This window comes from Falco peregrinus, chromosome 16 (genome assembly GCF_023634155.1).
Source record: "Falco peregrinus isolate bFalPer1 chromosome 16, bFalPer1.pri, whole genome shotgun sequence".
Taxonomy (NCBI): domain Eukaryota; kingdom Metazoa; phylum Chordata; class Aves; order Falconiformes; family Falconidae; genus Falco; species Falco peregrinus.
Window position 1 is genome coordinate 7,726,531 of NC_073736.1, and position 27,135 is coordinate 7,753,665.

Here is a 27,135-nt window from a genome sequence, read left to right on the forward strand (position 1 = left end):
CCGGGCGCCGGCTGCTGGGGAGCCCCAGGCCCGGCGGCAGCGTACAGCCCGCTCCGGGGGTTTACGGGCAAGGACCCCCGGGCCGCCCCCCCCGCTCCGCTGGGCCCGTGCCGGGTCAGGGGGCGCCGGGCCTGGGGCGGTCTCCGCGGCCCGGGCTGAGCTCCCCCCGACCGCCGCTTCCGGGCCGCACGCGTCACGACGGCGGCGTGCGCGGTCACGTGGGCGGGCTCGGCGCTCGGCCCGCCTGGCCGGCTCGGGGCTCGGCTGGCTCAGTCTGGCGCGGGCGGCCGAGGGGCCCGGAGCGGCGCGGCGGGAGCGCGGCGGGGGCGCGCGGGCCCGGGCGGCAGCGGCGCGGGGCGGGGGGGGGGGGAGCCCGGCCGGGCCGTGAGGGCGCGGCGGAGCCTGGCGGCGGCGGAGCGGCCTGGGGGCTCCCCCCGGCGTGCGCGGGCCGAGCGGGCCGGGCCGGCGGCCGCGGCGAGGCTATGATGCGCCCGCTGCGGGGCTCCGCACCCCCGTGTGTCCCCCCAGGCAGCTCCGGCCCGCGGCTGAGAACCCCCCACCGGCGGTGAGTGCGGGCGGCGGGGCGCGGGGACGGAAGGGCAGGGCCGGCCCGGCCCGGCGCGGCCCGCCGGGCTGGGGACGCCTCAGCGCCCGCGCGGCGGAGGCCCGGCCCCCCCTCGCTCCGGCGGGACGCGGCGGGGCGGCGCTGCGGGCTGGGCACCCGCCGGGGCGGGGGGGCCGCGCCGGGGCACGAGGGGGCCGCGCGGGGCCTGGCCCTCGCGCCGCGCCGGGCAAGCAGGCTGGCGGCGCGGGCCCGGCCCTTGAGCTCGAGCCGCGGTGTTCCAGGCCGTTCCGGGCCGGGCCGTTGCGTTGCTATGCGCTGCTCTCGCCCTCGGCGAGCCTGGCGCGGGGCTCCCGCCCGTCCTGCTGTGGCAACGCTGGGGGGCACAGGCCCGGGGGCGGCGGGCAGGGAGAGCCAGGGGAATTCCCTCTGCGCTTCGGCACTTCCGTGCTGTCTCCCGTCCTTCAGCACCGTTTTCCCTCTCGTGCCGGATTTCCTTGGCCTTCAGCAAGCCAGACACAGAGCGGCCTGCTGCCAGTGCCACGGGCAGCAAGGCCAGCCGCAGCCGTTCTGCCAGAGAGCCTTGCTCCGTGGGTGCCCGTGGGATCCGCCGTTCAAAAGGTTGCCTTCCTGGGCGGCAGGCACCACACGGTGCTTAGAAAAATACTTGTCATTCTGGTTTTTGTGCGATGGAGGATCCCATCCCGCGACAGCCTGCTGCTGCTAAGCAGTCCTAATGCGTTCTATCTCTCCCTTTTCAGGTATGGCCTCACAGCTGCAGGTGTTCTCCCCTCCGTCAGTATCCTCGAGTGCCTTCTGCAGTGCCAAGAAACTAAAAGTGGAGCCCTCTGTCTGGGATGTTTCAGGACAGAGCAGTAGTGACAAGTATTATACCCACAGCAAAAACCTCCCAGCAGCTCAAGGGCAAGCAAGCTCCTCTCATCAGGTAGCCAGTTTCAGCATCCCTGCTTACGATCAGAACCTCCTTCTCCCTGCTCCTTCGGTTGAGCACATTGTGGTTACAGCAGCTGACAGCACAGGCAGCAGCGCCACAGCTTCCTTCCAGAACAGCCAAACCCTAACACATAGGAGCAACGTTTCTTTACTGGAACCATACCAAAAATGTGGATTAAAAAGGAAAAGTGAAGAGGTCGACAGCAACGGTAGTGTGCAGATAATTGAGGAACATCCACCTCTCATGCTGCAAAACAGACCTGCGGTGGGTGCTGCGGCCACAACCACCACGGTAACCACTAAAAGCAGCAGTTCCAGTGGTGAAGGAGATTATCAGCTGGTCCAGCATGAGATCCTGTGCTCTATGACAAACAGCTACGAGGTCTTGGAATTCCTGGGCCGAGGGACGTTTGGGCAGGTGGCGAAATGCTGGAAACGTAGCACGAAGGAGATTGTAGCCATCAAAATCCTAAAAAACCATCCTTCCTATGCTAGGCAGGGCCAGATAGAGGTGAGCATCCTCTCTCGGTTGAGCAGTGAGAATGCTGACGAATATAACTTTGTTCGCTCCTATGAGTGCTTTCAACACAAGAATCATACATGCCTTGTATTTGAGATGCTAGAACAGAACTTATATGATTTCTTAAAGCAAAATAAGTTCAGTCCGTTGCCCCTGAAATACATCCGGCCAATTCTGCAGCAAGTGGCTACTGCCTTGATGAAGTTAAAGAGCTTAGGTCTGATACATGCTGATTTGAAACCAGAGAACATCATGTTGGTGGATCCTGCAAGACAGCCCTACAGAGTGAAGGTGATAGACTTTGGTTCAGCCAGCCACGTGTCTAAAGCAGTGTGCTCCACTTACTTGCAGTCACGCTATTACAGGTAAGTGCTGACAGTGCGCTCACTTTCATATGCTGTGCAAGCAAAGTAAAGCTGATACTGATGAGGTGCTAGGGGTTTGCTTCCACAAAAGATTAACTCTTCTGCCGTTAGGTCTAATCCCAGTTGAGGGGGTGGAAATGATCAGCCTGTCCACTGTCCAGCATGTTTCCTGGAGATTTCTTCTGAAATTTGTATGTAAATAAATAGAACTTCTGCTTTGTGAGTGTGACATAACATGCAGTCCCGTACCTACCTTTTATCCCAGATTAGTGCAGGAAGCTGATTTTACCCTGTCACTAGTTTGTGACGATGTGTGAAGTAGCAGACTGGGGAAGTAGTATGCTGGTAATTAAGTAGTACGTTTTGGATTGTTTGCCATGACCTGAAACTAGTTCATTAGCCATGATCATTTAAAAGGGAGAGAAGTCAAAGGCATGCCAGTTTCTTTTTGTCTTGTTTCTTCTGTTCCCATCTTTTTCCGAACCCACTTCACGAACGCATGACTTCCTATGTCAACCCTCGATAAGTCAAGCTTTCATGAGACCTGTAGCTCTTTTAAAACAGCAATGAGCTAGATCTCTGCTTCCGTTAGCAAAATGTAGAAGTGGCTTCTAGCCTACTCCTGTCTAAGAATTAAAAATAAACTGTGGGCAAAAATGTTAAAAAGTCAAGAAACTGTGTAGCTAAAGAAAGCTGTGCTTTTTCTTTCACTTATTCTTCCAGCTTCGTTCTGGTAATAGTGTGTATTTCAATATAAGTAGGAGTAGACTTCAATAAATGGATGCAGAAAGAACTTCTGGCATTAAAGGAACATGAAAAAGGCTGTGCTGTGTTGTCAGGGTTGCTTTCAGTGGAATGTGAGCTCACTCGACGCAAAACTTAACTAGTATCTAGTCCTTCCAGCTGGGAGACAAGAGGACTTGAGACACTCCACCCCACCCTGTGTGTCTGCCCTGTTTGATGTCTTTCACGTCTTCCTAGCTTCAGTTTAAAGCCCTGGCTTGTAGGCTCGTTCTGTTTGTTCCTCATACTCCCTGTATCCCTCTCCCCTTTGTTTTGGGGTTGGGTTTTTTTTTTTTTACTCCTCAACATAAGAGTACCAGCTGTCTGTGCCATTTCTTTCATGTGATACAGACTTTTCCTAATCCATTCCTCTTAGTCTTCACTCAGCTTGTTGGTACTAGTCTTTCCAATTCCATACTATTGATCCTTCTTTTTTTGTAATGCAGTTGTCTTCTGTGTGCCGTAGTTCTGTCAAAATGCTCACTGTCTAAAACACATTATCAATTTTGTTGTTGCATTGAAAGAGGTGACCACTGATCACGAATCTGCTCTATCTGACTTGCCACACATGATCAAAAGAGTTTGGGGAGGCATATAGTGCTTTCCAGTTTCTGGTATTGCAAAAACCAGATTTGGCTGAGGCAGAAGCAGCAAGGGATGATTAGTATCTTAAAGGGGCTGCTTGGAAGGAAGCTGTCTGCTTCATCTTTGTGTATGGCGCTGAACTCCAAGCCACTTCCGCCTCCCTGACGCAGGGTGACTGACACTGCCAGAAAGGCAAATAACCTGAGATTAAACAGCATTTAAGACTGTCTGCTTGACTGAAGTTAAAGAATGCTGTGATGTGGAAATCTAATATTTAGTGATATGTAATTAGTTTAATAGTGATGATTACTAAAATGCATAGTCTAGGAACTTATGGAGATAGTGTAGAAACCAGCTTGTTGTGGGAGAACTTGATTATTTAACCATGTTCACATTAAATTAGTCTTCAGATGAGTTCCATGTTGTAATTTTTTTTTTCATTGCTGTTTTTTATTAAACAGCATAGACCAATTCTTCATTCAGTTCTCTGTCAGCTATTAGAAATAGACTTCTTCTTCTGTGTTCACTTTTTTGTTTTTAGTACCTGTTGCTGGCACTTTTGTTACCTCTGTCTCCTGTGGAGACATCTAAACCATCCAAACTCAGGTACTGTAAGGTGAATGTTCTGAGATATATATAGATATATATAAAAATATGTACAAGCACACCCCCACACCCTGAAGGGAAAAAACCCTTCCTTAATTAATTCTGCTTAGTGCTGCTGGAGGTCATCTTGTCCAACAGCCCTGCTCGCTCCAGGTTCTGACTGTACTTCTGGCAGCTGGATGGCTTGCATTGGTCGCAGCGTGTGGTTCCTGCAGTACCGTCCAGTTGGGATGTAGTATTGGGTTTGTCCAGGCAAATGTGTTCAGGGCTGAGGCAGGTTCCCTCTCTCCACAGGCGTTACTGCTGCCTCTGCCCTGTAACCCTGGTCAAGAGGGGCAGTTTTACTGCTGGAATATGGTTGACTTAAAGCACAGGTAGAAGTTCCTGTGAAGAATTCTTTGACTCTGAAGCCAGGCATGGACTAGGAGTGGACTAACTCTAGGAGTCATGCTTCTATGCAGTGACTAGTTTCTGTGGCAGTCCTGAGATCTGTTAGCAGTAATTCCTGACCTGAAAACTAGAGTATGTGCTGGCTATGTCAGGTGCGGAAGGGTTGGGATGCTTTTGTCCTCCTTGGGGAGGATAAGCAATAGAAGTAAGCAGACAGCTTGCAGAAATGAAAGATCCCTGTGAAGACCGATCCCCCTGCTCTGCAGAGAATGAGGTTTACTTGTGTCCTATGTCATGTAAGTAGAGCCATCATGTGAGTCTTACTCAGATCCCTACCTCCTGATGTTTCCTGTGGGTCAGTGTAGAGGCACCTAGCAAACTGAAGCCGAAGGACTGAACAGACTGAGGGAGCCTGCAGAGTGCAGTAGTATTTCTTAGGTCTGCTTTGGGCTACATGACCTACTTCTGCCCCAGTCGTGTTGGCCTGGGAAGCAGCAGTGCGTGCTGCCAAATCTAACTCTGCTTGCTAATCCAGCTCTGAGTGGTGATCGTGTTATTCTCTGCATTGCTGGTTGTACAAGCTTCATATTACTCTCGTTCTTCACAAGGGGGAGGGCTGAAGACCCAGGTGTAAGCATGGTGTGTTTTGAAATGCTGAAAGTCAGTCTTGACTTTTTCTGTAGCTGCTGTGAGTCTTCTCTCTTCTGAGAGTGCTGGAGCATATTTGCCAGTTTTGGAAGTTAAGAGTTTGGCAGGCATGTGTGCAAAGAATGAATGTTGTTGATTTTTATTTCAAAGAGCTTAAGATTGTAAAATCACTTTAATCCCCTACAGACCAGCTATGAAAGTGACCTCTGCCTGTTGTCCTGTTTCAGCTCGCATCTCGTAAGGCCACTGATTACAGTGGTGTAAAAGGGGGTGAGAGAGATTCTGATTTACCAGTTCTGTCCTGCAATCAAAATGAAATCAGGTGGCTTGTGAGAAATTAGTTTATTTAGTTTCAGGGAATAAAATGCAGAGTTCAACTTGCTGTCATTTTGGTATTGAAGTACCTAAGTCTATTCCAGTATGTAGGTAAAGACCAACAAACCGTCACATCCAGCTTTTGTTGCCACTGACTTCTCTTCCCATTGGAATCAGTGGGATTTTTTTAATGCACATGTGAAGGGCTAGCATGCTCTGCTTACTCCACAAACCACTTGTATTTTAGTTCGTTTGCCAGCCCAAACAGAGAAAACTTGTGTGCAGTGTTCCTTATATGACAAGTTTGGGGCCAATCCTATGTAAATTGGAAATACCTGCATAAGTAGGATAATCAGGAGAATCAATACAGTTGACAATGGCTAGAAAACTGATGGCACACAGGGTTCTGAAAATCCTGTGTGAATGACTACATCATGCTTGCTCTGCTTGTGAAGGCCAAAGTACTAGAGAAGTGGGTTCCTCTTGGCTGCAGCTATTGGCCTATAGAAAGTTGGATCTATTCTAGTGTAGTTCTTTAAAATATAAATGTTTAGGAGGACACTCAGCATTCAAATATTGGATACCTATCATACTTGCATAATAATTTTATATTTTCACGTATGCGAAACCATTGCAAAATTGGCTGCTGCCAGGGATAGACAAACAAGAAGGCAGAAACAGGCCAGTGTCAGGTAGAGCAAGGGTTGGAATGTATTAGCTTAGATAATCTATTATTCTGATTACCGAAGCTATATCAGGGCTCTGTTTTTGAGGGGCTCAGACATAACTGAAGGTCCTCTGTGCTTTAAAGCTGAACAATAGAGAATAGGTATGACCACTGCAGCAACCGGCTGGTTCAGCTATCTATCTTTTTGATAGATCTTGTGCTTTCTCAGGGGCACTGTGCCTGGGCAACTGGGATGAATGCATTTGTTTTGGAGACTGGCTAATGGTAATTGTGTAGTCACCTAAAACAAAAGCTGAATCTATGTCACCACGACACAAAGGGTGATTAATTGGAGAGTCACTTCTTGCCATGTACGAGCCAATTGGGAGGTATGTTCAGGCTGAACAGTGGAGGAAGGTGAGTGTCTGTTGGTGGAGATCTATTGGTACCTGTACGTTGTACAAGCCCTGGGTATTTCTTTTAGAGTTTTGTAGAAAGGTCAGAACTGGTTTCGGAGCCTTTGTTTAATTGAAATATCCACACTATAACGCAAGAAATGTCATGCAGGTCCTGGGGCATGCTACAGGAGTCACAACCAGAAAATAGATAGCCTGGAGTTTAGGACTTTTCTGTCTTCCTTTGTGCTTGTGTTAGTTATGCATGAAGAAGATCAAGGTTTTTGAGTTTCCTGTACTTTCCGGAGTAAAATCCCACACAATCTCACATGGTTTTTGCAGCACTTCAGTTTTATGCTCTATGCAAATATATGACCAGAATTTAGCCTGACGGAAGGGCATTGGTTTGTTTCAGAACTGTGTGTAGGTGAAGAGTTGTACTAAACCATCCTTTTGTGTTCTGAGTCAGTTTCGGACAGAAATCTCCCTGAAATTCCACCTTGTTGCAGAAGCAAACCCTGCTTGGAGTTTGAGTTTTTTTCATCATCTTCTTGTAAAGGCTAGGCCAGACAGGTAAATTTTGCATTAGGTGTGGTTCAGTGCACAGAAACCTGTAACACAACCTTACAAAGCAGTCACAGTCTCCAGCTGTGTTCTCTCCATCCATTTCAAACTCAAACCTCTCCAAACAAACCCTGAGTGAAAACCTAAGCAGCTCTCTGAAGGGTTCCTTTTTCTGGCTCTGCAGATGCTGTTCTTTTCCACACGAGAATAGGCAGTCTTCTGCAGCTGGTTACCTGTGATCTTGAGGCCTTCCGAGAAGAGTCTGAGCACCATTTCCCAGAACTTTTCTTCCCAGTTCTGTTAGGGTAGGTTGTGTGCCATCTCAGGGACGCCTCACACCATACATGCTGTCAGGTGTAATTAAACTGGGTACTGAAGGAGTAACTTCATCTTACAGCTGCATAAAGGCCGCCTAGGAGTTGGAGGGCACCATGTCAATAAAGCGAATCCAGCTGTGCTGCTAAGTGATAAAAAGGTTGGGATCTGTTAGGCCACTTGAGGAAACATCTTCTGCTTTAAAGTGAATCACTTCATTTCACATGGATTTACTTGTGCTTGAAGGAGAGGAGGAGGGACATTATCCAGAGTGATTTATGGGAAAGAGCTGCGTGCTTTCAGAGTTGGATGTTTTTACTTTTTCTTTCTTTTTTTTTTCTTTTTTTTTCTTCTTCCCAACAGAGCTCCTGAAATCATACTGGGTTTACCATTCTGTGAAGCTATTGACATGTGGTCACTGGGCTGTGTGATAGCGGAGCTGTTTCTAGGCTGGCCTCTGTATCCGGGAGCATCTGAGTACGATCAGGTGAGAGTATGGGGCAGATGTGGGGATGTTCATATGAAACCACACTGATCTGTCTTTGGACCCTCTGAACCCAGTGTATCCTACATCAAATTTCACCTAGTACAAATCACTGTTATCTGTCATCTTAAGTTCATTTTCTCTCAGAGATATTCACATTGCCTGTCTCTCTTGTACAGGAGAGCGTGGAGTTCTCTGTGTTTTAACTTCAGTTGAAGGTAGTTACCCAATATAGAGAGTCAATTTATGGTTAACCCCTGGCTTCCAAGCCCAAAAGCTGTTGAAATACCTTCTTGTCAAAACAGCAGTGAGGTGTGTGCCCTGACTTGAAACGCTCTCTGTAATTTTACTATGAGGGCAGTTTTTCCGTGTGGAGACAGCGTGAGCCTACACTAATGTTAGACAGTAATGGCCTCTTAATACCTACAGCAGCCCTCATTTTTAACGCAAAGTGTGAGCCCCAAGCTGTCCCTGAAATACAAGGGCAAGAGTCCGAAAAGGCTTCTTGAACTAATTAGTTCTTTCCGTGGATACTTTAGCATTATTACCTGGGCTAGTCAGTTGCCTATAAAAGGGCAAAAAGTCTATATAAGAGTTTTTTTGAGGGTAACTTTTCCACTGTGGTTTTTATGGTGTTATCTTGTTACAGTGCTTGGTATACTTTTCCTTGTGTGATAAAATACACAAAAACTTACTAAGTTTGAAAACTTACATTTTCCCAGCACTGTAAATTTCCAAAAGAAACACAGTGATACCTTAATGAGCAAAATAAGTTAGAAAATAACTGAGGTACAGCATGGCGGTTTCCTTGCACACTGACTTTTGTGTAATTCTGAGAACCTTATCTAGTCATGTAGGTGGGTGGGGAGGAGGTGCTTTTTCCATTGCTTAATAGGATTTTGCAGTCCTTTGTGATGCAGCGTGAGGTGTGACTTCATGTGGTTGACTTTGATATCTGAATTGCCCTCAAAAACTGGGGATGACTTGCTTTCATGTTTTCTGAGATTCTGCAGCAGCAAGTAAAAGCTCAGGCAGGTCTTCTGAGAGGACCTCTCCAGGAATGGGTTTATGGGTTGGGATGGGATTTACAGTTACTTTTGAAACACCCTTTGGCTGTAAAATAAGAGTTATGTCTCACAAAAATAGCAGAACTTTTAGCTGAACTCTTGTGTAGATACAAAAAATATTCACTCAGATTCACACTGGCGTAATTGAAAAGTGAGTCAATAAATTCATACGGATCACAAGCTGGAACAGTGAGTTAAGTGCCCTGCAATGTTCATCTGTTTCGCCACAGTGGCATAGCAGGAGTTTTGCAAATAAGAAATGTGACATGCTAAAGGACCTATAGCTGTTAATTCCAACAAAACCTAGTTACCTTAACACTGTGTTTCCAGTCCTCATTTTATAAATCAGACTTAACAGGTTTTTTCCTTAAACTTTTAAAGTAGACCTCTTTGAAAGTCATGACCTCTTTAAAGTCTTGAATGTCACATTTCTCACCATACATCTTAAGAGCAAATAGCGTTAGCAGTTGGGCAATATTTGGAATATTTTAAAGAGCTTATTATTGTGCTTTTTCATAACTTGCTCTTTTCTTTCCTTTTGAGCATACCTTTTTATTTGTTAGCTCTTTACCAGTGTTTTGTTGATACCATCACAACTATTCAGGTGCATTTTCCGAAATTCTGAGCCACTTTTTTGTTACATGTGAAGTACATGAAATGTTACTGAGAATATAAGAACGTGATTGTACTGTAGGTTTGGCCTTGCTTTCTTGGTCAGCGAGAGCTTCACCATGACATTATTCTTAAATCATGTACCTAGAGTACATGTAGCCAGCCACAGCAATGTTGTTTGGATACTTACATGTTTAATTACAGATACGTACATGGTGGTATTTTTCTCTTAAAATATGTACTACTTAGACTGTTGGTGTTACTTTATCCACATATCAAAAGCTTACAGGCTGCTCACATACACTTGTACAAATAATATTTCTGTAACATAAGAAAGATGTATTTAAAACCTAAAATTTCTGCAGATAATATGATTGAAAAAGTTAGGTGTCTTTATAAATGCTTGAGATAGCTGAAAGTGCAAAATTAAAGGGACTATCTGGGCGTTCTTTATTTACATGTTATTTCCTATTTGCTGTGAACAAACCTGGCTGATAATTACTCCATTAGCTATGAGTTCTTTATATCGGGAGTCCTCATTCTTTTTAATTTTCTTTCCTAGATCCGTTATATTTCACAAACTCAAGGCCTTCCAGCAGAGTATCTTCTCAGTGCAGGAACGAAAACAAGCAGGTTTTTTAACAGAGATCCAAATTTGGGATACCCACTTTGGAGGCTAAAGGTTTGTCTTGTCTTTTTAATTCTCAGTTCTCTTTTGTTCATTGAGGGCTTCACGTAAATTTACACCTAGTTTTAGTGTTCTGTGAAAACATTCTGAGTGAAGACTGGATGTGAAATGCCATTCAAATATAGCTGATTTGTGTATTTCATTTCAGAACCTGTACAGACCTCCTGGTACTCATCTTAACAATAGCATCTGTGCATGATAGTACCAGCAAAGAGTGGGTGTTAAAGTAATTGAGATAATGGTTACTTATTACGGCCTGCTCAGTCTTGGTGAAGTGTGTCATCTCCTGACAATACAAAAAGTAAAACGGGGAGTATTTCATGATAGTCTGTGTTAGTTTAACAGAAATTTATTTATGTATTGGCAGAGGACAGGAAAGAGTCAGATATACACTTGATTTGCCTTTAAATCTGAGCAGCAGAAGGAAGGGGATTTTGCCTTTCTTCCTCTTTTGTAAAAGAGGGGTTTAAAATATTTATAGCCTCTTTTCCTAAATCAGATATTTTCAGTTCTTCTGGCTACTGCACTACCTAACGAAGCCTTGAAATTAAGTCATCCTGCTGTTAATTTAGCTTTGTGATGAATGATCTTCCCAGCTGAGGAAATGAGAAGCCATGGGTGTTTTGGTTTGGCCTACTGGCACTTGATTTGTTTTAAAGAGGCGAAAGATCACCTGGCTTAACTCTTTCTTGCTGATTTTTCTTTATCAGTATGTGATATCTTTGTATTAACAACTGCTTTCTTTTATAGACCCCAGAAGAGCATGAGTTGGAGACAGGAATAAAATCAAAAGAGGCTCGGAAATATATATTCAACTGTTTGGATGATATGGCGCAGGTGTGTGGAAATCTTGTAACACACGGATAACTATCATATTAATTACGTACATTATTTGGGATCCCTAAAAGAGGCTCCTGTGCTGCAGTAGTCCTCTTCTGCATGCTGTTGAGAGCACTGATATGGGTTTTCCATGGAGCCAGTTTGCATCAGAAATCACTGTATTAAAGACCCTCAAAATTTTAATTATGAAGCTGTTAAGAAATTTCCTGTTTTTTCTTAGGCCTTGATCTGGTAGATGCAACAAGTGCGCGTAGCCTGTTGTCACTAGAGGTAGCTGAGTAGTAGGAGCAGTAGCTGAACACCTTCAGATGTGTTTACAGGATTGGGCTTCTTACTGGACTTCGGAAATGTTGACAGGAACTACAGATCGTTCTATTTTTTTCATTCTGTTTTCAGAAGTAAAATGAAGGAATATCTGATTGTTTGAAATATCATGAGGCCTTGAGTCTTGAAATATGTTGGTCTTAATTTTCTGTTGCTTTTATAGCTGTTACCACTTTTCGTCTGTGCAGAGAATATAGAATCTTGCCATTCTGATTTGCCAGCCCCTTATAGCCCCACACAGAAAATAAGGGCATATTGCCAGGCAGTGGAGACTGAAGCCTGGTTGGTATCTATTGAACAGACCAAGTGAGAAATCAGTGTGCAAGTTTGACTGTCTTTCATAGAATGGGCAAGGGAAAGATTGTGTTTTAGCGTTGTAGTGTCTGTAATTAAGCTGGCTAAGAAACAGAAGTGCCCAATAAATATTTCTGCATGATGTGAAATTACTGAATTGTTATGTAGCGATTAATTTTATGTTTGTGTGAACTACTCTCACTTTATTTTCAAGGTGAATATGTCTACAGACTTAGAAGGGACTGACATGTTGGCAGAGAAGGCTGACCGAAGGGAATATATTGATTTGTTGAAGAAAATGTTGACAATTGATGCAGATAAGAGAATTACTCCACTGAAGACTTTGAACCATCCTTTTGTTACAATGACACACCTACTGGATTTCCCACACAGTAATCAGTAGGCTTCCTTAGATTTCTTATTTTGTTTCAGGATTGGCTTACTGGAAACACGGCATTGCACTTTCCTGCTTTCTGTCAATGCTGTTTTCTGCAGTTTCTGGCTGATCTGAAAATAGTGATGGCATGTATAAGCAAAGGAATGTTCATAAGCTTCCTTTTCATGTTTTAGGACATCCTTTGTTGGTTTAAAAAAAGCCAAAACCTAAACGTAAAGGCATGTGCACAAAGATGGGAATCTGTTCTGTCTCTGTTGTACTGGTTTTACATATCTGATATTTTCCTTCTGTCATTGTCTTTCAGTGTGAAATCTTGCTTTCAAAATATGGAGATCTGCAAGCGAAGAGTTAACATGTATGATACAGTGAATCAGATTAAAAGCCCATTCATGACTCATGTTGCTCCTAATACAAGCACAAATCTGACGATGAGCTTTAACAACCAGCTCAATACAGTACACAATCAGGTATAGCATCTTTTAGCTATTTTATACTAATCAAAGAAACAGAGTCATCTTAATTTTGTTCCATCAGACCAAATCCTGTTCTGCAAAACCATTGTATTTAAATTACTCCCCAGGATTTATAGTCTTGTCTTGAAATTCAGTTCTTCAAAACTTAGGCCAAGGCAGTCTCTTTACTTCACCAAATCATATTTGCCTATCAGTTGAGGAACATAAGTAAAGTTTCTGCAATTTCTGTTTTTTCTGACAGAACCTAAAAACAGGTTCTGTTTTTACCTGAAACATTTTCCTGGTGCTTACTTCATAGTATGATACTGATGGTTCCTGTTGTTTTATAACAAGTAATCTGATTTTTTTTTCTTTTTTGTTTTTCTTTTTTCCCTCCTAGGCCAGTGTATTGGCTTCCAATTCTACTGCTGCTGCTACTCTTTCCCTGGCAAACTCAGATGTCTCGCTGCTAAACTATCAGTCTGCTCTGTATCCATCATCTGCAGCACCAGTTGCAGGAGTGACACAACAGAGTGTTTCCTTGCAACCTGGAACCACCCAGATCTGCACGCAGGCTGACCCATTCCAGCAAACGTTCATTGTTTGTCCCCCTGCTTTTCAAAGTAAGCGGAAAAACCCTTTGTGTGATACTGTGGTTTCTATTAGGTAGAAAAGAGAAGTTGTAATTTGCACTAAATTGAGAAAGTGCAGAAGACCACTCTGTCCTCTTGCATCAGATGTAAGTGCAGAATCAGGTCAGACATGTGTAGACACTTGGGTCTCTTCCAGATCATGCTTGAACAGGTGACAGTATCTTGCCTGCCTAGGTTGCAGTCTTGGTCTGGTTGCCCAACCAGTTTTTCCCCCCAAACTGAACACAACAGCATTCCACAGAAAGCAGTGAACAGAGGAGCCAGACCTATCTGAAAACAAGAAAGTCTCATGCTGTGTTTTGTACGTCAGGAGTGAATGTCTGGTCTTTGAGTCTCGGTTCGCAGGCACTGATACAGCTGTGTAGTTTGTTTGCAGCACGTCTTCACAGCTTGCAAAAAAAAAAAAAAAAAAAAAAAAGATTAGCACAAGCACGGGTCTGTTAATCCTGAAAGTTCCCTGTTTATGCTTATATCTGGATTGTGTTGATATGTACGGTTATGGATGAAGTGGAACTGGTAGTATAAGGTTTGAACTTTGAACATAGTCTGAAGCCACACAGAATTAGATGTCTGTGTTATCTGTATTTCTGGAAACATGACTATGGACTTCAACAGAGCCAAGCTTTTGAGGACTGTCCATCATTGCCCTTTGGCATACTGGGACTTCAGAAGTACTTACTTCAGCTGGTGTTTTATTAGTACGCTTTTGACAAAGGGAACAGCTTTTCTTTCTCTTCATCTGACCCTGTCTTCTGCCCTTACCTGGTACAAATTTGATTTTGGAAAGAAACTAGGGAAAAAAAGAAAAAAGAATAATAAAGCAGCTTAGCAGTGATGTATTCTTGTCCTCCACAGCTGGACTTCAGGCAACTACAAAGCATTCTGGGTTCCCAGTAAGGATGGAGAACGCTGTCCCAATTGTACCACAGGCACCTGCAGCACAGCCACTGCAGATCCAGTCTGGAGTTCTCACGCAGGTAAAGAAAACAAAAAACCAAAAACAAACAAAAAACCCCCAAACACCCATAGAATTAACTGCAACTCCTGCCACCATCCTGGAGAACCTGACTGCCCCTCTGGTGCTGGGGTGAGTGCAATTTCATTTAACTCTGAAACGTTAAATGCACATCACTTCTAAGACAGCATTTTTTTGTTTTGTTTTTTCTGTAATATTTGAAGTGTAAACTATTTTATGTTATGTCCCTCCCTGCTTTTAGGAGTTTTATTTAATAACGGGAATAAATATGTAGTTTGCTGCTGCTAAAAACAGGCTGTATTTTCTCACAGGTGTACACTGCCTTGTTGGTAGTGGTGTACGGTTTTGCCTACATGTTAAAAATATGGCAGCAAATTTTAGAAGAAATAATTTCTGTAAGAAGTGAGAACCCAGTGGACAGAAGTGGCAACACAGATTACTCATGTTAAAATTCCATCTTTAAATTAATGAAATTATTTCTGAATTCTTAATTAGTTACATTATTAGTGTGAATTGATGCAAAGTGATGACATAATTATTTCTGTTGTTTGCAGTTTAAACTGTACGCGATAGCAAAATTCATAAATCATTCTAAAAAATTATTTTGTAAATAGTAGTAGTATGTCGTAAAGTAAAACAATTTTTATTTCCAATTAGTAATGCTTTAGTATGTAGCCAGTTCCCAGTGAGCCACAGGTTTTATTCACTGAAAATTTGTAAATGCTTTTATAATTAAGTACACTTTATTTATTTGGATAGTTTTAGTTTCTGCTGACATTAACACACATTTTATTAGTGCAGTATATTGTACTTACTGACATACTTGTAGAGGAGTAATTTTTAGATTGTTTGGTCTAAATAATTTTGGTGGCATTCTGTGATCTGGTTTGTTTAGCATAATTATACAGGTAATGGTATCCAAAAAGCAGAATACTTGAAGGAGGCTGACAGGAATCAAAAACCTGCTTTTCCTGAGAGTGCAAATTGTACACTAAGAATCTAGTTTTAATTGGACATTTGATGGACTAATATGTGTCTTGATAGTTTCATCACAGGTAACTTTGCGCTTTGATGACACAAAAGACCTACCGTGCCTTCTAGTAAATCCCATAGTTTATCTTTTTCCAAGAGTACTGTGTGTGAGTTTGGAGGTACAACAGTAAATGCTGCATCCTGCTAGGGGTGCAGTCTGTGTTAACAGTTAGCGCAGCATATGTAGTGTAACTTGCTGGGACCAAGTCAAGTATCAATAGCTGAACACTATCTCGTTTTTACTTTTTAAATGTGTCATCGGAGAGATCCTGTTCCCAAATTCCCTGTTCTTCATGTTCCCCTCAGGGACATGTAAGTGCTTAGAGGAACATGCCCGGAGGGTCTGGGTATTTCTGGTTTCACTGCATTCATTGCAATTCTGGAGTCTGCTCAAGCACCATAGAATGCCAGTGAGGTGAAACCTTTTCTGGCCCTATTGCTGAACCCACTTACCTGCATCAGTACGTGTGTTTCACTCACTGCCTGATCTACATTTCAGGGAAGCTGTACACCACTAATGGTAGCAACTCTTCATCCTCAAGTAGCCACCATCACGCCGCAGTATGCGGTCCCCTTTACTCTGAACTGCGCAGCCGGCCGGCCAGCGCTAGTAGAACAGACGGCAGCAGTACTGGTAATTGCCTCCCTTGATTGTGTTCACTAACTGAGTTTTTGTTTTAACTTAGACTTGCAGAGGGCATGGAAGCATGTGCCATCTTGTGGCTGTGTTCTTGCTACATCTTAATGTCTTGTTGTTTTCCTCCCCAACATTGCTGAAGCACTGTCTGACTCTGACGTTTAGTGTGGCTCTGTAAAGAATCCAGATCCATTGACTATTACTTTTTACTAGCCTAGTATTATAAAGCTCTTCTAAGTGATACTGTAGAAGAGTTGTAATTGTTCTTGTTCTTTGCTTACTATCCTATCTTTGCTTTTTTGATTGTTGAATGCAAAGGAATCAGTCTTTAGCTTGACTCTGCTACAGGTACCTGGATGGCCAGAATTTGAACTACTTGGCAAGTTAGCAGTATGTTTTGTTTTTCAACACGTGTAAAGCTGCTTTGCATGTAGAAATGTTTCAGGTCGTTAAGCCCAGGCTAAAATCTCTAATGATAGCAAATTCTTTAATGTATTGCTTTAGCAGTCGATTTCTCTTAACCTCTGTTGAACACTGACAATAATTTTCTGGCCTTTTATTATTTATAGCAAATCGCAGGTAGCTTACTTCATCCAGATAAAGATACTGTTCTTCACAGATACTTTCAGTTCATATGTATTTCTTGGTTGAAATTAAAGGTGAGCTCTAGTATCCAAATTGGCAATAGCTAGCTGTTAGGCTATTTGGAACAATTTTTAAAAAGTATGGGGGAAGGGAATTAAAACACACCTTTAAGAAATGTATGTTTTCAAAATTGTCCTCTTCTGTATTCATTTGGCACCTGCATCAGAACAACTTTGCAGGTGCCACAAAGAAGTCATTGTGAAACTCCAGAATCAGATCAGTGAAGCTTATGAAAACATTGCAGTGCACAGTTACGTGCTGGTATCCTCACATGTCTTTCAAAGCACATTCCATTATGTGAATCATGTTGTTTCTTGTGGCTTTAAAGTCATAGTTTGAGTGTCATTTTTTTCCAAGAGGGAGACCTCTGCTGAAGTGGAGTTTGCTCAAGTCATACCTGTACGGAAATTAAAACCCACTTGTTTGGATTCTTCTGAACCAAGTTAACTGCTTCTGGTTTCTGAGGATGGGAAGGCAGGAGAGTGGGGTTCTCCTGGGTGTATCAGCCCAGCGATGCATCTCCTTTCCTCCTTTTGAATTTTGATTGCTGAAAGGCTGCAATCTGGGCTCTGAAAACGGCAAGGGGTGACTGTAGCAGAGCTTGGGACACAAGCGAGTTGTTAGTGATGTTGTCAAAAGTGTATTTGGGCTTTTGATTCAACAGGCAAATTCTGTTCTCCTGCGTGTGTGCAGTGGACTTGTCGTTCAACTCCGCTGTACAGCAGTGGAGATCAGAGCCAGCTGTCTCCAGACTATGAGCCTGGATTCTGAGTTTCTCTGGAGGACTTACTGTTTCTGTTTGGATTCTGGGAGCCTTTGGAGTGAATTTGCTCACCTTTAGTGCTTCCGACACTTCTCCCTTGCTGCTTCCCCTGAGTTTGCATTAGCCATTTGCTAAGCTTTGCATATTTTTGTCCTTCCTCTGTCAAAACAGTTCGTCGCTTGGAAGGCCCGATTTCTGCCTCTCATTGGGAATTTATATCTTGCTGTATTAAACTCTCTGCTTTGTCTTGTGCAGGTGTTGGCTTTTGGAAAGACGCATGGTGTGACTTTTAACATGTTTCTCTTTTTTTTTTTTTTTTTTCCTTCTTTTTTTTTTTAATATTATTATTCCGCTTATGTTGGCAGAGGTTTTAGCAGCTCTCTGCTTTGGAGGCTTCTTGTTTGGAACTGGCATTTGTAATAAGTGGATCTGTTACTTGCAGAAATATTTTATTTTAAAACAGCAGGTGTTTATGGTTTTGCAGTTTAAACTGCAAGAAAGAGTGGCATGTATTTTCAAAATCATAGAAATATTGTACTACCAAATTTATTTTGGTTTTGGTTTTTTTTTCCAGAGAAAACCTGTGTTTTGTCAATTTGGACAGGAACATTAATAATACTAATGAATTAAAAATATCTTCACATATCTCCCTTGTAACTAAATGTTTCTCTTAGTGTGGTTTTTCTTAAATACTTTAGTTGAGGTAGGGTGAATTTCCACAACAGTAACGCTGTCTCAGCTCTCTCAATATGAGCCCTTTAAGCCAGAAAAACAGAAAGGACCAAATTGGCTTGCTATTTTGGAATCCTTCAGCAGAGCAGTGTGCATAAACTTACATGCCGAAACAGTCCTGAACACTCAGGCTGCGTCTGGCCTTACAGTATCTGGCTGCATTGTGCAGTACAGTATTAACACTCTTCTCCCCAGGTAACATCTGTGATACAGAAGGTTAGTGAAGTGTCAGGGGAAGCTTGTATCTCTGGTTTTCTTGTTCTGTTGCTGTACTGAGACCTTTTGAGAAAGTGCAATGATGTGCTGTTATCTCTGCAAGCTAACAATCTACACAAGTGCATTTGTTGCTTGGAACAAATCTCTTTTCACCTGTAGGAACTGAAATCTAGTGAATCTGTGTATCTGTTTGTTGTTTTGCAGCAGGCCTGGCCTGGGGGAACCCAGCAGATACTGCTTCCTTCTACCTGGCAGCAGCTCCCAGGGGTTGCTTTGCACAACTCCGTTCAGCCAGCGACTGTGATTCCAGAGACGATCAGCGGCAGCCAGCAATTAGCTGACTGGAGGTAGGGATTGCACAGGGTCCAGCTCTGTGCTGAATGGAAATACGTGCCACTGCAGTACTGCCTGCAATGTACAGAATTTCTCCCTTCCCTTCAGATTCACGCAGTGCTCGGTGCAGCTTGCAGTTCCTGCAGTGTAGCCATGGGATTTGGGTCTTTTTCTTTCTGTTTTTCTGCTCCAGGAATGCACATTCCCATGGAAATCAGTATAGCACTCTCATGCAACAGCCATCACTACTGACCAACCACGTGACATTAGCTACAGCGCAGCCTCTGAATGTTGGAGTTGCTCATGTTGTTAGGCAGCAGCAGAGCAGCAATGTTCCAGCAAAGAAGAACAAGCAGCCAGCACCAAGCGCTGCCAAGTAAGGCTTCCTTTCCCGGTCCTAGAAAGGCTGTGGGTGTGTTTGTGGAGGTTTTAGTTATGGTGTGAAAAACTGATCTTCTGATCATGGTGGTGTTGTCTGTGTAGCTTTTTTATGTGCTGCAGTTGCTTTTAAAGATCTCTTGGAAAAAGTCTTCAGGCTGTAGTCACTGATACAAGCAATGCTAATTTTGGTGAGAGTATAGGGGATGTGGTTGACCAAGTGCTTTACTGTACTGGTCAAAGGCGGGGTTTGCACATTCAGGGTGTGTTGGTGCCATACCAATAGAAGTGACAGAACTGACAGCTGTCGAACAAGGGGTGGCAGGTTTCTGGCCGTGTTCGGATGAATCAGTCCCATTCAGAGCATCACTGAGTGCATTGCTCTCTTCTGGGATGTGTTCTGCAGCATTCTTCTGTATGAGTGTCTGTGCTGAGGTTCTTTCTATGTGTTTCAAGATGTTTCTTCTCATACATGTGCTCCAGCCTGCCGGAGCCTGGCTGTTCCTAATGCTGGTGCTGGTTTGTCCCAGCCTGCTGACACGAAGCTGAATACTGCTTTGGTTTTCCATCAGGCCCAGTTCAACTCTAGAGACCATGCCCTCTCAAGTTTACTCGCTCATTGGGAGCAGTCCTTTGCGCTCCACCTCCTCCTCTTCTAACGTGCTCGTCCCAGTGCAGGAACAGCACCAGCCCATTGTGATCCCAGACACTCCAAGCCCACCTGTCAGCGTCATCACCATTCGCAGCGACACTGATGAGGAAGAGGACAGCAAATACAAACCTGCCAGGTAGGAAGATCATTTCAGCAGCCAGTCCTGATTTGTCCTGAGCTCAGCCCAAGTGTCAAGGAGAGTGGAGAACACTACATGCAAAGCCCTGGCTAGGCTAAGAAGCACTGCGTAAGACAGAAAATTCTGCATTATGTCTGCAGTTTGTGTCTCTAGTTAACCAGAATTTCATCTGATATGGAGGGGAGGGTATGAGATTCTAGAGGGAGAACCCCTGCATCTTGTGGGAAAAGCTAGAATGTTTTTGCGTTTTGTTTTGTTTTTTTTCCCCCTGCAGTTTGGGTATGAAGCAGAGATCCAATGTGATCAGCTACGTTACTGTTAATGACTCCCCTGATTCCGACTCCTCCCTGAACAGCCCCTATGCCACAGACCCACTTTCCTCTCTCAGGAGTACAGGCGGTGCCCTGGAGCTGCCGAGTAGAGGAGCATCTGACAGCTCCAGCTCTCGGACTATCATTGTGCCGCCACTGAAAACACAGCTCAATGACTGCATTGTAGCTACCCAGGCTTCAGGTAGGCGTGCTCTCGTAGGTTGCTGTGCTCAGTAGTTTTTGCTAAGGCTCAGGTGCTGTCTTGTCCCTGACAGCTTTGTTCTCACAGTTTTGGACTGTCTGCAGTGGGTCTTCAGCAGCTTTAGGTTTCACAGCTGCTGTTCTGAGAGTGCAAGCCTTGGTCTGTTTTCAGTTTCATTGATAGATTTACCTTTCCTCTATGTTTGGCTGCTTTTAGAAAGATCGGTAAAAATTCACAATGATTCTTGTACAATCAGATTTTAAATCATAATTGAAGAAAAGGCCCTGTTACGGAAATAGCCCCTGTACAGTCCTTGGTTACCTAAGCTGGTTATCATAGTGCATGGTGTGTGAGAGGGGAGCATGGGCTAAGCTTTTGAAATCTTTCAGGCATCCTGAGCAGCACCAGTAAGACCAAGCCAGTGGCCTCTGTGAGCGGGCAGTCGTCAGGATGCTGTATAACACCTACTGGGTACCGCTCGCATCGCGTGGTCACAAGCGGTGTGCAGCCTCTCAATCTCAGCCAGGTAAGTGCTGCATGGCTTTTGCTGACCTTTGAACTTGATGCTTTAGAATTGCTTTAGAAACATCATGCTGTACGGCAGGGAGAATGACTTGATTGCAAGAGGATTGTTAGCTGCTACCTCATTAATTCTTTGAAGCCAATTCTGTCCTTTGGCTGTGCAGGGTAGGGTAAACTCCACAGGGAGTATATGTGAAGTTTCTCAACTTCATAACAAATTCTTTGTTCCTGTACCAGAGGGCAGGAGAAGGAAGCATGGTTATGTCCGTATTCTTCAGTTGTGCTCCTAGTCATACCTGTCTTGCAGCGAGGCCTTCTTGATACTTGGGTGGGAAAGCGACACCAGGATCCAGCTGCTGAATTAGAGTAGCACTGAAGGCACTCAACAGTATGAGGAGATTCTTCTCTTCCTTACCTTCCTTTACCTTCTCGCAAAGGCCCGACCAGGAGATTAAGGCTGGACCTTGTCTCTCAAACTAAACAGTTAGCACCTGTCTTCCCTTGAAACTTTCAGAGATTGGTTTCACTTCAGTTTGCGTTGCAACTCTTGATCATTGGGTCAAGCTGCAGTAGCCTTTCAGAAGGGAGGAAGCATTAACACCTCCAGTTAATTTCTGGCGTGGGGACAAGACAGGCTTTGTTGTGCTGAAATGGGGCAGCCCTGCTGCCACTCTCACTGAGGTGCAGAACAGATGTGTGAGGAGTTCAAGGGCTAGGTCGGTCAGTCTTCAGATCTGCAGACACTTGGACTGTGGTACCCCGGGTGTGGCAGTTTGATCCCACTGTAGAGGAGAAGTGTAACCTTTGCCTCAGCAGAACTGCAGTAACCCTTCCCAAATTTACGTGAGGGTTTCACAGAGCTGGGAAGGGAGGATTTCTAGGAGTGTCAGTCCTGCAGCTACATGGAGGTGCTGATCGGAAGGCTCTGACTGACCCTTCCTTGCTCACCTCCTGTCCCCTGCACTTTTCCCTGAGGATAGCCACTAACCTTCTTTACTTCTTCTCCCTGCAGAACCAGCAAACAACAGTGCTGGCCTCACAGGAGAGAAGTGGAAATGCTGTCCCACGTAGGCAGCAGGCTTATGTGGCCCCCCTCACATCAACTATTTCTCAGGCTCCCTACACGTTTCAGCACAGCAGCCCAGTGCATCCCCACCTGGCAGCAGCAACGGCAAACGCACACCTGTCCAGCCAGCCACATATGTACACTTATGCTCCAACCACTGCTGCAACACTGGGCTCCACCACCTCCATCGCCCACCTCTTCTCTCCTCAGGGCTCTTCGCGGCACACCACGTACGCTGCCCACCCTAGCACACTTGTCCACCAGGTCCCTGTGAGTGTTGGTCCAAGTCTGCTGACTTCTGCAAATGTTCCACCTGCCCAGTACCAACACCAGTTTGCTCCCCAGTCCTATATTGGTGCTTCCAGAGGATCTGCTATTTACACTGGATATCCGCTGAGCCCTACAAAGATCAACCAGTACTCGTACTTGTAGTTCCCAGTAAAGCACTGTCCTGCAATAGGCCTGAGAGATTGGAGAAGGATTTCAGGTGAACCTTTACCTGGTAATGACTGTCTGGTTTTTGTTTCTCCCTGATGTGGTTGTATGTTATTCAAAAAAGTCTCTAGTGCGTTCAATCACTGAGCAGCGTGCTTTGTTACCAGTATGAGGGTCACTAATTAAGTTTTTTAAATTTTACTTACTTTTTATAGATGCTTTTAAAAAGTTCATGGTCACATTTATTTAAAATTGTTATGTTGTGCTAATCAAAAGAGGAAAGGAAATCAGCATCTTGGAAGACAGATCCTGATGACTTTTTTAACTTGTATAACTTAAACAGACTAGCAGATTATATTTAGCAGCTTGCACAAATCCATGTTGCCACTAAAAATGTAATGCATGTTTATCTCGTTACGTTGCTGGGGCAGTTTTAAAATCTATTTTAACATTTTTTCTCTAACTTACTTTGTCTCTTAACAAATTGCTGGTTCTGCAAAAGCCATTACATCTCCATATATGTTACTGTCAAAGGTTTTTTTGTTTACTCCTCTGTTTTGTTTAAGGACTGGTAGAGGCAGCAGCCTCATACTGGCAGCATCACATATTCAGGAGTCTGTGTAAACCTTGAAATCTGTTGTCTTTTCTTGAAAATTCTGTATCTCCATAACACAGTTGACCTGTTATTGTATTCATTGCAGAACTCTTCTAAGTTTTTCAAACTGTATTCAAGGTTTTACTGTGTAACAGAACTCAGCAGCTTTGTCAGGATGCTGTGGTCTTCAGTTGGGAATGAATAGTGCAGCATTGATCTAAAATTTGGTTTCTGCAAATTATTAGATGCTGGCCCTATAACGGAGCTGGATTCCTTCACAGAAGCACAGGGCTTTTCTTTGTTCTGTTTTTCTTAATATTTTTCTTCACATGATTTGTTTAGGAGGGAGTTGAATTTGAAATACAATGAAACATCACTGTATTGATGTGTACAGCCTTTTATACTCCTGTGAGCGTATCCTCCTGGATATGTCAACAGCTACTTTAAAGCGCTCTTATTAAGACTTGTATACAGTACACGCATGTAGGAATCGCAAAAAAAGAAAAAAAAAAAGGAAGAAAGAAAAAGAAAAAAGGAAAAAAAATCCAGATTTTAAAGTTTATTACTGAATTTAAAACTATTTTAGAGGTTTTGTATTGGTGGTGTTTTAATATTTTACATAAAATGAAATATGTACATATTGATTAGAAAAATATAACAAGCAAAACTTCCTGCTAACCCCAAACGTTCTGTCTTTGTAATCAAAATGTGTAGTGATTATACTTGAACTCTGTACTTAGTGTTTGTCTAAATCTTAAACGTTCCTGGGGATGGAGTTGATGTATCCTTTGTATTTAAACCAAAATGAATTGATTCATGTTGGAATGTATGTGATATAATGCAATGGTTAGAGCTCATCACTGTAGCACTGAGAGAGGAGTAGAGCTTCATGAGAGGAAAGGATACCTTCTGATTTGTTTTGCACAGGTATGTGTGATGAAGAGTTGTTTGGTGTGTCCCCTTATTGTAGTGCCTTAAATGATGATGTAGTGTGACTAGAGTTTACAGTGAGCTTGCCTTATGAGGGACCAGCAAGCCCCCGTCGAATTGAAGCAATTCACTAAGCTTACCACAGCAAGAACAGCAGTATGTTGCATAGGTGCATTGTTCTCAGTTTTAATGCTATCATAAAAAGCTACATTTTTGTTCGGAGTGAAGCGATGTTTCCTTAAAGCTTTTCCTTGAAATGGCACATGTACTGTTAGATGTCTGTCAGTGCATTTCGAATAAGGTAGTGCTGGGAATGCATTGGAATGTTTAGTCTCATATTGCAGAAGTGATTAAATATGTGCAATCACTTTTTATTAGATAGTATGGCGTTACCTTCCCCCACGTTAATAGCAGACATTTCTTGTAAAATATTGCTAGCTTGGTGATAGACTATTTATACCAAAGAGAGCCTGCTGTAAAGCACATAATACCATTAAAAAGTTTTGTAATGCTACTGCTAATGTGGAGTTGTTGGGAAGGTTTGTCAGCTCTAGCCCTAGTTAGTGTTCAGAGGAAATACTCATTTTGGATAATCGGTGCAGTTTTTAAACTACACTTTGTTTTCTTGGGTCCCTTGTACTAGGAATTATTTCTCATCTTCAGTACGTAGGTTAAGTATCTTGTCCAAATGGATGATAAACTGGCTTGAGCGGTCATATTACTGCAGCAATAAGAGGTTTTGGTAACCTTGAATCCCAGTTTATGTTCCGTCCCAGTGGAAAAGAGGCCAGTTCTCTGACCAGTATGTGACAAGAAGCGCAAAAGTAATTTCTGAAATTTCACATTATTGATAGAAGAAAGTCTGGTCTGACCCAAAATTGATGAACTGTTTAAAGGTTTGGCAACTCTTTCGATAGAGGGATCAAGGACTTTGGAACTGGACAGTAGCATTAGCGACGTCATTGTTCAGTGTATTTTTAGTCAGAGCACTTCTGTAAATGTGCGGATAACCAGCCGATCTTGCTATGCCACATCTTTGGTGTAAACGATGATATCTGTTGCTGTAGGCACTTTCTTACTTTTCTCTGTATTACATTGCTTGTGTTCAGTACTTGCCTTGAGATACCTCTTGGGTACAGAGTTGTGCCTTTCCATCAAAGGCAAAATAAGCTCGCATTCCTGTGTTTTGGGAAAACATTCCCTGTTTCACAAATAGTAAAGTGTTTTCCATGAAGTCCTAACAGGAAAAAAAGACCTCTAGCAGAATCTACTAGTAATTCTGAGAAGAACTTGCCCACCTCCCCCCCCCCCCCGCCCGCCAAAAGCAGGTTAAAATGACCATTTGGGGTCCGTATTACATAATTAAACAGTCAAGTGTGCGCACAAAGCACGTTGTCATCTCTTCCACTGTCCAAGTTTCCAAAAGTATTGGTACAGGGAGGACGAGATGGAAACGGCATAAGTAAAATGAAACATACTCCATTCAAAACAGGTTCTTGATTACCCTGAAATTCCTCTGTGATGCGCAGCAGAAGCCAAGCGAACACCACCCCATCCCAGCAGGGCCAGGTCTTACCACAGTGCTGGCTCCGCAGGAGTGGTGGGTCCCGGTCTGGCCCCAGTATGTGCTGCCCAGTCTAAGTGTCTGGTAGTCTGCTCTAAGGAGATACATCCCTTCTTCCCTCCAATATCCAGCCTTCAAATTCGGCTAACGAATTAACTGTCGTCATCAGAGCCACTACACCTATTCTGTAAAGAAATGTGCCATCTTTGGATAGAAATTGGAGTCCTTTTATTTTAAAACTAGTTTGGGATTCACCTTTTGAATACTTGATGAGTGTGGTCCCATCTAGACTTGTCTGCGTGATTCTTGAACTAAGTCAGTTGTTCCTCTTGCCTGACCTGTGTTCGCAGCTATGATAGCCGCTGCAGAGGCAACTGCCGAGGCTTCCCTGCGTAGCACCTAGTTGATGGATGCAGCAATTTACCTCTGACTGAGCAATTTCTTTTAGTACACAAGACTAAATTGCTTCTAAATGACAGGATTGGCACAGCCCTGCTTTCTTTTTTTTATTTAAACTTCTGAATGGTGCCGCATGTCCACATGGTTGTTTGTTGCTAAACTTTATATAATGTGTGATTTCAGATTCAGCTTGAAATATATCTATCTCACTACATGTAGCAGTACATTATATGTAATGTTAGTATTTCTGCTTGAATCCTTGATATTGCAATGGAATTCCTACTTTATTAAATGTATTTGATATGCTAGTTACTGTGTAAAATTTAACTTTCTTTTATGGTTGTGCTCTTCCTTTTTACAAGCCGCTAGATACAGGTAGTTTCTGACAATTACTGATCTATGTTTGTATTGCTGATGTACTTAGGGGGTATGTAAAAATCATTTTAACAAAAGAAATAGATATTTAAAAATTTAATACTAACTATATGGGAAAAGGGTCCATTGTGAAAACATAGTTTATCTTTGGATTCAATGTTTGTCTTTGGTTTTACAAAGTAGCTTGTATTTTAAGTATTTTCTACATAATATGGTAAAAATGTAGAACAATTGCAATGCATCAATAAAAAGGGTTAATTTTCTGTACTCTATTCATGTGGCCACTTGATTTATTAAAGGGGGTGGAAAAGGGGGTTTGGGATATCCAGGGTGAAGTATCAGCACTGATTTAATTGTTCGCTGCTGAGATCATGGTGCCACTGCACATTTGGGGCAGCGCGCGATGCAAGATGCTCAGCAAGCTGGTCTCAGAGCGGCAGCAGCATGGGTGGCACCGTGTGGCACCGTGCCGCGGTGCCGGTCGCAGAGCCCGGCCCGGGCTGGAGCAGCCCCTGGCTCTGCAAAGGGTCCCTTGGGCTCTGCAGCTGTCAGCGCTGCTCGTGGTGGGGGAACCACGATCAGGACTCTCTCAAGTGGAAAAAGAGCTTTCCCGTCACCTTGGTTCACGTTCATAAACACATTTGCTTTTGCACACCTGGCTGAGGTACCTGGGCACTGCTGAAGGTGGCTGTGCTGCCGTGTTGCCTCCCGCTCTGGTCTGGGTCCCACCTGGGTTAGATGCTGCTTTGGGAG

General features: G+C 43.7%; 1 protein-coding gene across 4 annotated transcripts; it reads left to right on the top strand.

Annotated features, from left to right (window-relative positions):
- The first annotated feature begins 318 nt into the window (after nucleotides 1–318).
- On the top strand, nucleotides 319–26,654 carry HIPK1 (homeodomain interacting protein kinase 1). 4 transcript variants are annotated; one of them, XM_055819692.1, is made up of 16 exons: nucleotides 319–565; nucleotides 1,324–2,401; nucleotides 8,033–8,156; nucleotides 10,395–10,514; nucleotides 11,271–11,357; nucleotides 12,193–12,377; nucleotides 12,680–12,842; nucleotides 13,228–13,450; nucleotides 14,336–14,457; nucleotides 15,988–16,122; nucleotides 18,686–18,828; nucleotides 19,008–19,190; nucleotides 19,765–19,980; nucleotides 20,258–20,496; nucleotides 20,886–21,022; nucleotides 22,031–26,654. In XM_055819692.1, the coding sequence occupies exons 2-16, from the start codon at nucleotides 1,326–1,328 to the stop codon at nucleotides 22,514–22,516; spliced, it is 3,639 nt and encodes a 1,212-aa protein (XP_055675667.1). In that variant the 5' UTR covers nucleotides 319–565; nucleotides 1,324–1,325; the 3' UTR covers nucleotides 22,517–26,654. The 4 variants fall into 4 exon arrangements, with proteins under 4 accessions (XP_055675667.1, XP_055675668.1, XP_055675669.1 ...); XM_055819693.1 differs by having other exon boundaries at nucleotides 18,689–18,828; XM_027797033.2 differs by lacking the exon at nucleotides 319–565 and adding an exon at nucleotides 1,037–1,183.
- Nucleotides 26,655–27,135: the final 481 nt, after the last annotated feature.

Coding starts and splice junctions, on each gene's coding strand:
- HIPK1 (XM_055819692.1), top strand. CDS start 1,326: ATGGCCTCACAGCTGCAGGTGTTCTCCCCTCCGTCAGTATCCTCGAGT. Junction 11,358..12,192: donor GTTTGGATGATATGGCGCAG/GTGTGTGGAAAT, acceptor TTTATTTTCAAG/GTGAATATGTCTACAGACTT. Junction 19,981..20,257: donor AGCAAATACAAACCTGCCAG/GTAGGAAGATCA, acceptor TTCCCCCTGCAG/TTTGGGTATGAAGCAGAGAT.